The following is a 14,000-nucleotide window of genomic DNA, read 5'->3' on the forward strand; positions in this document are numbered from 1 at the left end:
GTGTTCTCTTGGCAGAACTCTATTAGCCTTTGCCCTGCTTCATTCTGTACTCCAAGGCCAAAATAGCTTGTTACTCCAGGTGTTTCCTGACTTCCTACTTTTGCATTCCAGTCCCCTACAATGAAAAGGACATCTTTTTTGGGTGTTAATTCTAGAAGGTCTTGTAGGTCTTCATAGAACCATTCAACTTCAGCTTCTTCAGCATTACTGGTTGGTGCATAGACTTGGATTACCATGATATTGAATGGTTTGCCTTGGAGATGAACAAAGATCATTCTGTCGGTTTTGAGACTGCATCCAATTACTGCATTTTGGACTGTTTTGTTGACTATGATGGCTACTCCATTTCTTCTAAGGGATTCTTGCCCACAGTAGTAGATATAATGGTTATCTGGATTATATTCACCCATTCCAGTCCATCTTAGTTCACTAATTCCTAGAATGTCAATGTTCACTCTTGCCATCTCCTGTTTGACTACTTCCAATTTGCCTTGATTCACGGACCTAGCATTCCAGGTTCTTATGCAGTATTGCTCTTTACAGCATCGGACCTTGCTTCTATCACCAGTCAATCCACAAGTGGGTGTTGTTTTTGCTTTGGCTCCATCTCTTCATTCTTTCTGGAGTTATTTCTCCACTGATCTCCAGTAGCATACTGGGAAACTACCAACTGGCAGAGTTCATCTTTCAGTGTCCTATCTTTTGCCTTTTCATACTGTTCATGGGGTTCTCAAGGCAGGAATACTGAAGTGGTTTACCATTTCCTTCTCCAGTGGACATTTTGTCAGAACTCTCCACTATGACCTGCCCATCTTGGGCAGCCCTACAGTGCATGGCTCATAGTTTCATTGAGTCAGACAAGGCTGTGATCCACATGATGAGATTGATAACCTTGAGAACCACAGAAGCTCATCAGGAGATCACCTGAAGCTAGATTAAAGGAGCAAGGCCCTGCACACACCCAGCTCCTTGTCAGCAACCCCACCTTTCAATCACTGGTGTAAAACTCTTCACCAAATCCTCCCAGGTTGGGACACACAGTGTTGAGGGGCACGGATCCACCTGAAACAGGGGGGTACAACCCTTGAAAGAGTGACATAGCCTGAGAAGTCAACATAAACTGATTAGAACCAAATGGGTCCAAGATGGTGGGCAAGTTGACTTCCCCTGGACCCTGAGCCTCAGTGTATGCTCACTGTAACACATGAGCGAGCTAAATTACACAACCACAGGTGCCACGACAGTTCCCAGGCTGATCATCAAAGACCAAAAAGTGAGCGATGCCCCAATTCCTGGAAATCTCCATCCCTTCCCCAAAACAGTTGGAATAATCCTCCCAATCATTAGCCTGTGAAATTACCCAGCTCATAAAAGCTAACTATACCATATTTCAAGGCCCCTTTCACCTCATGAATGGTCTACAGCCTGTCTGTGGAATGTATTTCTCTCTAAATAAATCCACTTCTCACCTATCAATTTATCTCTCATGGAATTCTTTCTGCAATGAGATATCAAGAACCTAAACCTTAATCTTTATTGGGCTTTCCTGGTGGCTCAGACAGTAAAGAATCCGCCTGCAATGTGGGAGACCTGGGTTCAAACCCTGGGTTGGGAAGATCCCCTGGAGGAGGGCATGGCAACCCGCTTCAGTATTCTTGCCTGGAGAATCCCTGTTGACAGAGGAGCCTGGCAGGCTGCAATCCATGGGGTCACAAAGAGTCAGACACGATTGAGTGACTAAGAACAGGTAACCTTCATTAAGTCCTAAAACAAGGTGTGTGATCTTAGTTGGAACACTGTGGGTTTTCGCCAGATTTTCAGTCCCTGGCTGCATCGGTTCAAGTTGCAGTCAGGTTTACAGCCAGGTTGTGGGCACAAGTCCCAGTCTGAATCACACAGTTTCACCTGTTTGCCTGGCAAAAAAAAAATCAAGCTATTCTTTTCTATTTCACCCAAAACTCTTTCTCTGAGATTTGATATAGCACTGGTGCAGAGGCTGAGTTTTCAGCATCAGGGCAAATCTGCTGTCTCTGCATGACTGCCTTGGAGCTGGGATAGCAGTCTTGCCTTGGACTCTGGCTCCGATTGGAACGTACACCCTTGGTTGTCCTGATTCTCAGGCCTTCAGTCTCAAGCTGGAACTATAATACTATTGGCTCTCCTGCTGCTTGCTGACTGTAAATCTTATGACATCTCAGCCTCCACAATCACATGAGCTAATTCCTTATAGTTAATCTCTTTATATCTCTCTCTCTCACACACACATACACATATTTATTCTGTTTCTCTGAAAAATCTAGACTAACACACCAACGTACAGAGCAGTGGATTAACCCATTGCAGACGAAGAACTTGCTCCCTTTCTCTACACTGTCAGGGAGTGCTCTGTGAGTGGCAGTTTTTTAAAAGACCCTGGGAACAGAAAATAGGGGGAAACCACAGAAGAGACGAGCATGGGGATATAAGGATGGGCAGAGCAGTGACAGGAGAGGCAATAAAGAAACTGACTGAAACTTGTGACCTTTATATCCAATCGGCAAACACTTAAAATGTATAGTTTCCTTGATCCCAAATTTGCACAGTTTCTTCTGTTTAGCTCCCTATTACATTTCTATTGTGTATATCTAAGAAATATAGTTTAAATTATAAATGCATTTAACTTTATCTCACAGTTAAAGTTTTGTGAAATCATAGTCTTGGTTTGCAGTTGATACAATTTGGCTTCAGTTTTACCTGGATGAAAACTTTGTATAAAAGGCAGAAAAGAAAAAGACCCAAAGGAAAAGCATCAACTGGCAATGAAGCACTGTCCACACAGAACTCACAAGCTAAGGGCTACTCGGGATAAATACGCTGTCTTCTCTCTGAGGCTGATGAAGCTGTTCAAACACATTGTTTTATTAATTCTCACAGCATCCTGATGCAAGAAGCAGGACGCCGCCTCTGGTCCCTCAACTTCTAATCTCACACTTGGGCTCAGTTGCCTCTGTAGGGCTGCTGTTTGTGCGTTTATTTTTGGTCAGGGGCTCAGAAAAGAATCCATGGGAATTCTAAGGGGGAGAAAACACCCTGAGGGAGAAAAGGCTGAGAAAGGATACAAACAATCCCACTGTAGCTAATGTAGAGGATACACTCCAGTGAGGAGAGAGCGCAGAAGCAGACAGGAAGAAGGGGGAGAGGAGCGAGCTTCTTCTGCGGCTTTTACCTGCCATGTTGGCCTGGCTGGTCCCCAAGGCCTGAAGAATCAGCTGCAGCTCCCTGACAGCTGTGGCCGCCTCTTCTCCACAGGACATGTCCGGCTCCAGGACCAGTTCCAGAAGGCCGATCCCTACCAGAGAGACAGAGTCAGCCTGACCGGACCTCTCTAGCTTTGGTCCCCAGGCACATCAGCCTAGAGTTTTAGGAAAACCCTGCGCCACTGACAGGCTTCCCGAGTGGCTCAGTGGTACAGGATCTGCCTGCAATGCAGGAGACGTACGGTTTGATCCCTGGGTCAGGAAAATCCCCTGGAGGAGGGTGTGGCTACCCACTCCAGGATTCTTGCCTAGAGAACTCCATGGACAGAGGAGCCTGGCGGGCCACAGTCCGTGGGGCTGCAGAGTGGGACACTGAGTGACTAAGCGTGCACACATCATTGATGGGCTCCGACTCACTTCTCTTTACCCTCACTTCTGAATTTTTAACTTTGGTTCTTTTAATGTCTGCTTCCAACACCAAGCTGCTTGGTCCCTGACTAGGTGGTGAAGTGGATTTCAGTTTAGTCGTGGGTTAGAAGGCAGTCCACAGAAAGCACAGTCCCCACCTGGCTTGCTAATCAGCTCCGCCAACACCAATGTTGATATCCTGACCCATCTGTCAACCTCTGGGGCCTGTTTCCTCACCTGGATTGGGAAAACCCTGGAGGGGATGGGCGGTGGCAGGAAAGAAGACGAGCATCCCCAAGCCTACCTGCCCTGTTCAGGTCAATGAGCGTCTGGGACCGCAGGTCGTCGTGCAGGCTTTTGCCACTGTCCTGCTCCAGCTGGATCTGCTTCACCCTCACGGTCCTGGTGACCATCTGACTTGGCTTCCTCCCCACATAGACGCTGTATGCCAAGCTCCCGTTCACAGCGATCGGCAGCCTCTGCTGGGTAATCTGGTAGCCCGCCTGCAGGCAAATGGGGGCCAGAGTCACTAGTCTGTAAGTCAAAGCTGGGAACCAGTTGATCACTCCTTTTAATGTCCTAAAACTACAAGCGTACTTAAAAACACAATACGACAACAACAAAAAAAGGAAAACGAGCCGAAAGATTAGTCTATGCGCTGTGGCCATAATCTAGCCTGGCCTCTCCTGACTTCTCTGAGTCCCCCGTCCCCACGCCCCCAATAATGAAGCAGTAAAGCACACAGATCCTCACTCTTCCCTGCAGAGTACCATTCTGGGGACTAACAGTCATCTCTCTGTCTGCAGCCTCTGAGAAAAGAGTGTGCTGTTTCCACTTAGCTCATTAGCTCAGCCCTGCATCTGCTTACTGGGCTCCTGACAGACCCTCTTACTGGGAGTGCTGGCTAAGCACCCTGCCATCGCGTCTCAGCGCAGCCGACAGCAGCTGCCAGCGCCGTGAGCCTGGTTTTGTTCCTGCTCTCTGAGCTAACCGATCATGTCAGATGCCCTCCCTGAAAAAACTTCCCTTGTTTCTCGAGCCAGAAAATGCAGTGACACTCACGCTCCACTAATAGGAAGCACGGAGCACTAAAACACTGATGGATGTTGCCAGCGCTCCCTCACCACCTTCTGAGTGGGCGGGAAGGACTCCTTTCAGATGCACGCACACTAAAGAGAGGGCAGGTGAGACTCGGCGAAGAACAGAGGATGACACTGACGCAGCGTCCCCAGACGCTGCTCTCGGCGCTTCGCACGGTTTAGTTCTCAGGAGAGCCCCAGGAACAAAGCACAGGACATGGAGAGACTAAGGACCCACGGCCGAAGCCGCAGAGCCAGTAAGCATCAACGTTAGGAGGTGAACTCGGGTGACCTGGCTCCACAGTCTATGTTCCTGGCTTCCTGGCCAGCCCTGTTCAAGCTTAAGCTGTATCAGAATCACCTGGCAGGGCGGTCAAAACACAGATCTTCTGACCCCACCTGAAGTGTTTCTAACTCTGCAGGTCTGGGGTGGTGCCTGAGAATCTGTATTTCTGACACGTTCCTAGGAGACGCTGATGCTAGTGGCCTGGGGAACACACTTTGAGAACCACTGCATTAGGCCACCTTGTTTTCTGTGCTAAGACAGCAAGTCTTAATCTGTAAAAATTAAACTCTGGGAACGGTTGCCAACTAAAATACAGATGCTCTGTGAAACTGTGATAATATGAATCAACTGTGTAGATAAAAACGAACACTTTTTTAGTATAAGCATGTCCCGTGTAATATTTGGCAACACTAACTCCAGATTATGTGAGCTACCTGGGCCAGAAAGATCAGAAAGCCAGAAAAAATAAAGCATCTCATTTTTCAGTTGCTTACTGCTACATCTCCCACCTTAACCAAACTCGTTATCGCTCTTAAAAGATGAATAAATGCAGTTTAATTATTTCTTCCCTACCAGGCAGTGGAACTTGCTAAAAAGCTGGCAGTCAGAGGGGAAAAATAGCAGCAACTAGAGAATTCAGGTTCCCGTTGCACTTTTTATTTAATTCCACTCCTGCGTGCACCTGCTGAAAGCAGCTCACCCCCGCCTTCAGTTCCGGGAGAATAACATGAAACAGAATCAGCACTGCTGACGGCCTGAACCTCAAGCAGGGCCACACTCGCCATCAGAGGCTCAGAGCAAATCAAACATCATTTGGGAAACCCACTCACCATTACAGTTTTGGTTCAGTTCAATACTATGAAAAATTGGCTCCAGTTCACACTGGCTTTTCTCATAAAGAAAAAAAACTTTCTAATTTTAAGGAGAAGGCAGGTTAATATCGGGTTTACTGCTTTGCCAATTACTGTCATCCATCCAGGCTTCTGGTTCATGTCTCCACTTACTACTGTCCACTTAAGCGGCCCTTGGGGATAGCAGGCATGTCTGCAGAGGAGACGGTCCTATTACTGGGAATCCCAACTTGACAGAGGGGTGCTCTCCCTGTCCTCCGAGCCACAGGATGCATTGACCACTGCACGGAGGTGGCTTCCATCCTAAACGGCAATTAGCACCAAACCCCACAGCTGGGCTGAGCCTGAGAACGCAGGCTGCCTCCCCTCTGTGGTCAATTACGAACGAGCCCCCAGAGCACAAGGCTCCTGGTTGGAGCTGGCAATCAGGACCCCGTGTCCGATCTGGTCTACGTTGCGGGGAACTGGCTTCATCAGCCAGGCAGGGCCTCCCGCAGGGCTGGACTGAGCTCTGGCTGAGGACGCATGCAGCACCCCCCACAGCAAAGTCCTGGCTCTGGGTACAGGGATGGACAGACAGAGCGTACTCACAGGGAGGTCTGCATAGAAGTAGTGCTTCCGGTCAAACAAGGACTTCCTGTTGATGTGACAGTCCAGGGCTAGGCCGGTCATCACGGCTGCTTCCACGCACCGCCTGTTGAGGACCTGCAGGGACAGGACACTTACCGTCTGAGCAATTATGCTTCCCTGTGGACATCCTCCCTGGACCTGCGATCTCACCCTTCAACAGGTATGAGCTCTGGTTCTTCCTATGGGCAGCTCAGCTCACAAGCCAACTCAGTGTGTCTGGAATTGGGGAAGTGAGTGAAAGTCTCTGAGTCGTGTCGGACTCTCTGTGACCCTGTGGACTGTAGCCCGCCAGGCTCCTCTGTCCATGTGACTCTCTAGGCAAGAACACTGCAGCGGGTAGCTGTCCCCTTTTCCAGGGGATCCTCCCAACCCAGGGACTGAACCCAGGTCTCCCTCACTGCAGGTGGATTCTTTACCATCTGAGCCACCAGCGAAGCCCAAATTGGGCAAAGTTGATTAAAAAGTCGTGGTGGTGGTGGGCACTTAATAACTGCCTCGTCTGGAGTCCTTTCCCCTGACACGACATCGAAGTTAACACGGAGGGTCCCAGCAAAGCTCAGGAGAGAGATAACTACAAGGAATACCTTAGTCTCATCCCACTGCTAGCAGAACAAGAAGCCGCTCAGAACACACAGAGGCACTGACTCCTGGAGGAGGATTGGAGAAGCAGCCCTCCAAACCACCTCGGTGAGGCTGGGAAACACTGAGACAGAGAGAGAATGTGCTTCTGGAACCGACAGGGCTGCAGCCATCTCCCCCAGGGCTGGGAAGTGCCGTGCGCCTGCCTCCTGCTTTGGGTCCAGGCCCAGCTGAGCCCCCAGAAGGCGGGCCTGGGCACACTTCCCCTTCACCTGCTGCCTCCGGGGCTTCCGAGTTCCTTTTGGATCCCACCCTGTCCAGCTTTCAGGAGCATAAGACCAAGGAAGGGCTAGCAAATTTTCCAGCTCCAAAGGAAGCAAACAGCTTTCAGAAATCTGGGTGGGTAAGTGGCCGGAATAAGGTGGACAACTAGAGATAAGGAAAAAATGTATTGAGATGTGGAGTCAGACAGGCCCTCACCCCTCTTGCGCTGTGTGTCTGTACAGCTGCAGGCCTGGAAGCCACAGTTCCCCATCTCAGGGAGAGAGAGAGATGCATGCAGAGTGGGCAGTCACGGCTGGCTACAATCACAGCCCCTCTAGGGCAGGAATTCAATAAACAGTCCCTTTTCCCCACTCTGCTTCAGGGGAAGTTTTGAGGACTGCGCTTGCTCTGCAATATGTTTCTGTTTTTCATTAGAATATTTATGAGGTTCTTTAGTGCATTTAGTATGTTTTTATCTGTGTAGGGCTTTCCGGCTAAGGTTTTTCACAATCACCATTTTATTTCCACCTCACAACTCTGTAAAGAAGGAATTTGTACTATTTCAACATATCAGAAAAAGAATAAAGACCAAGAAAGACCAAGAGACTCGCCCAGGAAAATGATAAAGCCAGTTCGAGTCCACACGTGCCTGAGCCCAGAGGGTGACAGTCAGAATCCCCGTGGTGCGGGGACCAGGCACCCAGACACGGGTGGGACTTGTTGATCAGACAGAGTCTAAATGCAAACCTGTGTAAGAAAATGTGAGAGGTATCTCTACTTGCTGCAACATACAGCCCCCCTCAGCCCCCGCCAAAGAAAAAGCCAACAGCAAACCTCCCTCCTAAAAACATCCTCCCAGGCCTGGTTTTGGAAGCCAGGTTACAAAATGGAGTTGTCTCACAGCTTCTATTCAGAGCTCTTCATTTTGGGCCAAGTAATATTGTCAGCTCTGCAGTAATAATGGTTTTCATGAAAAGATGTGTGTGTGCTGGGGGCGCTGGGGTGGGGAGACACAGGATGCTCTAATTATCGATGTTTTTACTTGCTAATGTTTGGCGTTTTACTGAACAGTTGTTACCACAATACAAATAGAGCTGGTGGAGAATCCTGCCAAATTCAAGCCTGCAGATCTGATCTGGGCCAAGGCGCACGAGAACGTGAAACTGGGGTCCTGCCGCGAGGCTCGCCCCTCTGGGGCTGGGCAGCAGCGTGGTGTGCCTGGAGACTGCTGGACTGGCCGCCTGTCAGTTCTTGCTTTTCCACCCCACTCTTCTCTAACCACCGCTTTCTCTCTCGTCTCTGCCCAGTCTGCCCCTTTGGGACCAACCTGCTCCCTCTTTCTAGGCCTGGAGAGCACCCAGGTCTGTTTTGCTTGCTTCTTTCTGAGCGTGTGCTGCTAATAAACACCCCGTGCCTGGTGCTGTGGGGGAGTGGAGAGCCACGGGTGATCACAGACTCACTCTCCCCGTGTGCGCACGAGTACCTGGGCACTTGATAAACCATCATCCATTTCCAAAGGATAAGAATGAGGTAAAACACATAAACATTACAGCAGTATTGAATATACTTTAATCTTTTCTTGATGATTTAGAAGGCCTGGAGCACTTCAGGGTCAGGATTATAAGCATCCATCATCACCACACTACAGGTGCACAGGGGGGCTAGTAAACAGAGAGAGCCAGTTAAAAGAATGCCAAGAAAAAAGAATTTATTACAATCCTAGTCAAGCTGCTTGTGACAGATGGAGGTCCAGGTCAGCATGTTCTGAGGAGAGGATGCAGAATTGGAAACTTCAGCTGGGGCTGTCTTTATCTCACACAGTGCCTTCAGTGTCTATACAGACAGTTCTAGGCTTGAGGGGTGCCGAGTGACACAAGACGCTGCCGCTGGCCTCAAGGAACGTGTGCTGGGGACGTGAGCCTGCTGGCATGGCCTCCACCCTCTGCAAGTGCGTCATCCCCATGAGCACAGTCCTGATAAAGGCTCAAATCCTACAGCGTCCTGGGGCCTAAAATCACTTGGCGACCGCCATGTCTACACGGTAAAGGCCAGCCTCTGCCACGGTCTAGCTCTGACCTGAATCTTCAATTCCATCTCCTAACACACACACACACACACACACACACACACACACACACACACACACACACGGGAAAGGCCAGGCTCTGCCACGGTCTAGCACTGGCCTCCATCTTCAATTTCATCTCCTAACACACACACACACACACACACACACACAGGAAAGGCCAGGCTCTGCCACGGTCTAGCACTGGCCTCCATCTTCAATTTCATCTCCTAACACACACACACACACACACACACACACACAGGAAAGGCCAGGCTCTGCTATGGTCTAGCGCTGGCCTCCATCTTCAATTCCATCTCCTATCTCTCTCACACACACACAACCCGCCCCCTGGCTCCCCGGTCCAGTTCTCCTATACAAACAATGCTGACTGCTGACCGCCCTATTCTTATTCACAATCTACGGAGATGTCACCAAGTCTGGGCAACTTTCCTTACTCTTCTTCCCATGTGCCTTGCTGACCTTCCACAAGCGTCCGTTTGTGCTTGCATCACGGTGGGTCAGATGTGTGTGCATGTATTGCCCCTGAACTAGGTTCCATGAGAATGGGCACTGCCTGTTCCCTCTGGACCCGGAGCCCCACAGAGAACGAAAGGCAGTGGTGGTCAGGAACGTGCGCTGAGCTCCAGTGAAGAGGGAGGGGATGGGTATCCAGGGCGGGTCTCAGAGAGGCCGCGATGCCTCTGTCTCCTCTACGCTGTTACCTCCACCCAGTGGCCTTCAGACGTATTTCTGGAAGTGCCCTGAAACGACGACCAATCACATGTGACAAGATCAAAGAGGAATGAAAAAACTCCAAAGACGAACGTGTCCTGAAGATGCAAGTTCCAGAATTTTCTTTGCAATTCACATAAAGTAAACTACAGAAGGGCTCATGGGTAACCACAGCAGCTTCCCTATTGAAGGAAACCAATGCTCCTTGGCACTCACAAAGCACAGCTCTCTCCACGGAGCCTGAGCACAGCCCACTCTGGCTTCGGGAACCATCGATGGCCAAGTGCTGGCTGCACGCTCTTTATGTCAGGAGGTGGGCTGGGCACACCACACGCACGTGCCAGGCAATCCCCTCGGCAGTCCTAGGGCAGGTACCACCGTGATCGTCATCTTACAGATAAGGAAGGAACGCACAGAGGTTAGGTAACTCGCCGCAGGTGACTAAGTAGCAGGACATCAGATCCCAGAGCCCAGACTCTCAACTACACTCTTACCGTAAATCTTCAAAGAAGGAGGCGCATGAGTGTTGGCACTCAAGCCTGCTAACACTGAGCCATAATACTCTAGCAGCAGCTCAAACCAAACCCTTCCAGAGAGGCAGATACTGTTTCTAGCAATTTTCTTCCTGCCAGTTTTTCTACGTGCACAGGCTTGTTTTCAGATGTCTAACTCTAAAAAGGTGAGCACTGTATTCTCGGAATTTTGTAAAACACTCCGTACACATGTGTTTTACACAGTGGCTCTGGCATGTGGCGGCCGGAGAGGGAGTGGACCTAGAGTTTTTCTCAAGCAGCATACGTTATCACTGGACTTTCAAAACCTTTAGACACAAGTACCCATGAAACGATTTATCACGTAAGTAAAAAGCTGATTCTTTAATTGGCAGTTAAGAAACCTATGAGCGGTGGACGGAGGAGATGAGACAGTCAATATATGTCATGTCCAGAAGAGAGAGGCCGAGCATGTCACAGCCAGGAAAAGGATACAGGCTGAGGAGACAGTGAATGGCTTTTAAAGGGATTATCACTTGTTCCACTTGTTTGCAAAATAAGCAGAGCTGCAACCATAACTTGGTGCAATCTAACACACATCCAGCGCAGAAGGTGCAGAGGCATCATGAGACTTCCAAGGACAGGCTGCGACCCCAATGTGAGAAGCAGGCTTCCAGTCTTAAGACTTACTTTGCCTAACCAGACATTTCCTGACCTGTAAGTGTTAGAGGAAGCACACTGACTGAAACTGCCCACCCTGGCCAGGCACCGTAGTAACCACTGGCATGAGTTGTTTTATGACAGGAGATCCTGATAAGGAACGCGGAACTAATAAGCCACCACCAACAGGAAGAGTCTAGGAAAGGTGGAAAGGAGACACCGCGTGTCTGTCCACTTCCCAGAATCCCCCTCGCCAGCATCCATCTTGGCTGAGTGATGCGTGGGCCACCAGGAAAGACTCTGAATTAGAATGATCGGCCAAAGACCACCAGGAAACTAATCCCATCACCATAAAACCTGAGACTGTGAGCCACACAACAAAGCAGTTTTCCTGGGTTCCCTTACCCTACTGCTCTCCACCCCGGTGCCCTTTCCCATTAAAATCTCTTGCTTTGTCAGCACATGTGTCTCCTGGGACAATTCATTTTCAAGTGTTAGACAAGAGCCCAGTTTTGAGCCCTGGAAGGGGTCCACCTTCCTGCAACAAATGGTGACTCTGGTGGGACTCTGCTTCGCTGAGGCTGACATCCTGACCACTCAGGGTACTCAGGGGCCAGCTTGCCTGCGAATGGACCAGACCCAGAGGCCGCAACTGGGACCGTTTCGTCCCTGGTCTCCTCCTGATGTGGACAACTGGCTAGAGTGCCCCAACTGGTTAGGAACAGGAGACTTTATTGACCTCTCTCCCCTTCCCTCTCTCTTTCCTCTCCTTAACCCTTCCTATCCTTCCCCGTTTTTCTAGTCCCCCGGTCCTGGATGCAGGAATCTGGTCGAAGGGCCTCTCTGGTCGAAGGGCCTCAGCCTGAGCTGAGGATTGGAGGCTGATTACCTCCTCTTGGTAGAGAACTCGAATTCTGGTTCTGGTCTGGTCTGATTTCTGGTAGGGCTGAGTTCCAGTCTTCCCTTCTCTAGAGGCCCAGGGTAAAGTCCCATAACGCCTGGGTGTCTGTAGGTGGCAGGAGACGTCTGTAAGGCCGCCCCCTTTGCCCCCTTCTCCCGCCTCCTCCCCCTTCTTTCAACCTGGCTTCCTTTCCTCCTGAAATCTTTGATGTTAGTACTTGGATCTGAAGTTCTGTGTCTCTATAGGAGGTTTTCTGAGAGACTGTATTCTTGTATTTAAGGAGTGTCTGATGAGGACTGCCAGGTTTATATGTGTGTGTTTTAACTCTGTGTTCTGTGTTGCGATTTTTGACGGCCAATTTGCTTTTTGGCCACCATTTGGTTTAGACCTGCTGCCATTTTGTTAGAACTTGATTTTCTTTCCCTGTGCCTTGAGACCAGGGCTCTCAGGAACACTTATCTAGACCATCTCTAACTCCTGAGACTGATGGAAAAGACTTTAAAATTTTTATTGTTTTATTTATTTCAACTGTTTTTTATAAACTAGTAAATTTTATATTGTAATATCTAATTCATGACTAAACTTAGAAAATGAAGCTAGATCTTGCACTGTGTCTGTCTAAATATGTCTTGGTATGTCTTTGTCTCTGGGTAATATTTTTGAGGTTAATTTGTAAATGAGCTCTATTTATTTGGCTTAAAAAAAGGTAAGCACTTACAAATCAAATAATTCTAAATTAAACAATAAAAAAAATTTAATTAATTAATTAAACAATAAATTCCAGGTTCATGTGAACTGGGAAATATTCAGTATTAAATACCTGATATAATGTTCGTTTGTTGACCTAATACAGACATGTCTCAGAGTAATTAACATTAAGTAGAATATTTTCATTGTACCTAGGTTTAATATAAGCTAAATATTATATCTGTTACAAGATTGTCAATAAGGAAATTACCTCAAGTGAAGAAACTTCTAAAAAATGTAAATGAGATATGAGCTTTTACATAAACTCTATTAAGAATAATTATTCTTTAGAAATATCTGTCTAAAATAGTCTCTCCAGATTGGTGTAACTTAAATTTCTAAGGGTTGTGCCAAGTGTGCTAAGTGTTGGAAGTCTACTGAATAGTTAGGTCATTTCCAAATAAAATAAGATTTTGAAATATTTACTACTAAACACTAATTTCCTTTTACAGAGAAACTAAAGAGATTTGGGACTATAAATGAACAATGTTTGGTGCCATCCTAAAATGTTCTAAGAAAGCAAGGGTTTTGGAAATTATCACTGGTATTTATATTCACCAATCTATAAAATGCTAATATAAAAGTTAGTTCTTGGTTGCTAAAGAAAAGTAGGAAGTGTTTTCAGTAAAAAAAAAAAAAAAAAGAAAGAAAAGGTATGAAAAAATACTAAAAAGAGTTATGCATGATCAGGATTTTCTAAAATTGGATTACAATTAGTTAGATAAATGGATTTTGTTAGAAATGACCCAGTCGTAAGAAAACTGGTTAGAGCCAACTAGGTCCAAGATGGCGGCGCTGACTTTCACTAGACTTTGAGCCTTGGTATTCAGGCCTATTGTGACGTATCAACAAGCTAAATGATACACCCACCAACACTGACTAAATCTGACCAAATGTTCTAAACCCTTCTAATTGATCTTTTCGAGAAAACTTCCTAAATAGAATCCTTTGAAGTTCTTTTGACCTCTAGCTAACTTTGGGGTGCTTCAGAGGGCCCCTGAAACATCCCAAAGAGAGATATTAAACTGTGTTTATTTGGTTGGTTAAATTATATGAAAAAGATTATCA

The 14,000-nt window shown here is 47.7% G+C and overlaps 1 protein-coding gene across 1 annotated transcript in view; it reads right to left on the reverse strand.

Moving 5' to 3' along the window:
- The window catches only part of GATB (glutamyl-tRNA amidotransferase subunit B), a 102,412-nt gene that overhangs the window by 51,222 nt on the left and 37,190 nt on the right, over positions 1-14,000 (reverse strand). The window contains exons 3-5 of the mRNA XM_027513444.1: positions 6,452-6,565; positions 3,949-4,147; positions 3,206-3,328 (exon numbers count right to left, since the gene is read on the reverse strand). Coding sequence (XP_027369245.1) covers positions 3,206-3,328; positions 3,949-4,147; positions 6,452-6,565 — 436 coding nt within the window. The remainder of the gene's footprint in view (positions 1-3,205; positions 3,329-3,948; positions 4,148-6,451; positions 6,566-14,000) is intronic.

This window comes from Bos indicus x Bos taurus, chromosome 17 (assembly GCF_003369695.1).
Source record: "Bos indicus x Bos taurus breed Angus x Brahman F1 hybrid chromosome 17, Bos_hybrid_MaternalHap_v2.0, whole genome shotgun sequence".
Taxonomy (NCBI): Eukaryota; Metazoa; Chordata; class Mammalia; order Artiodactyla; family Bovidae; genus Bos; species Bos indicus x Bos taurus.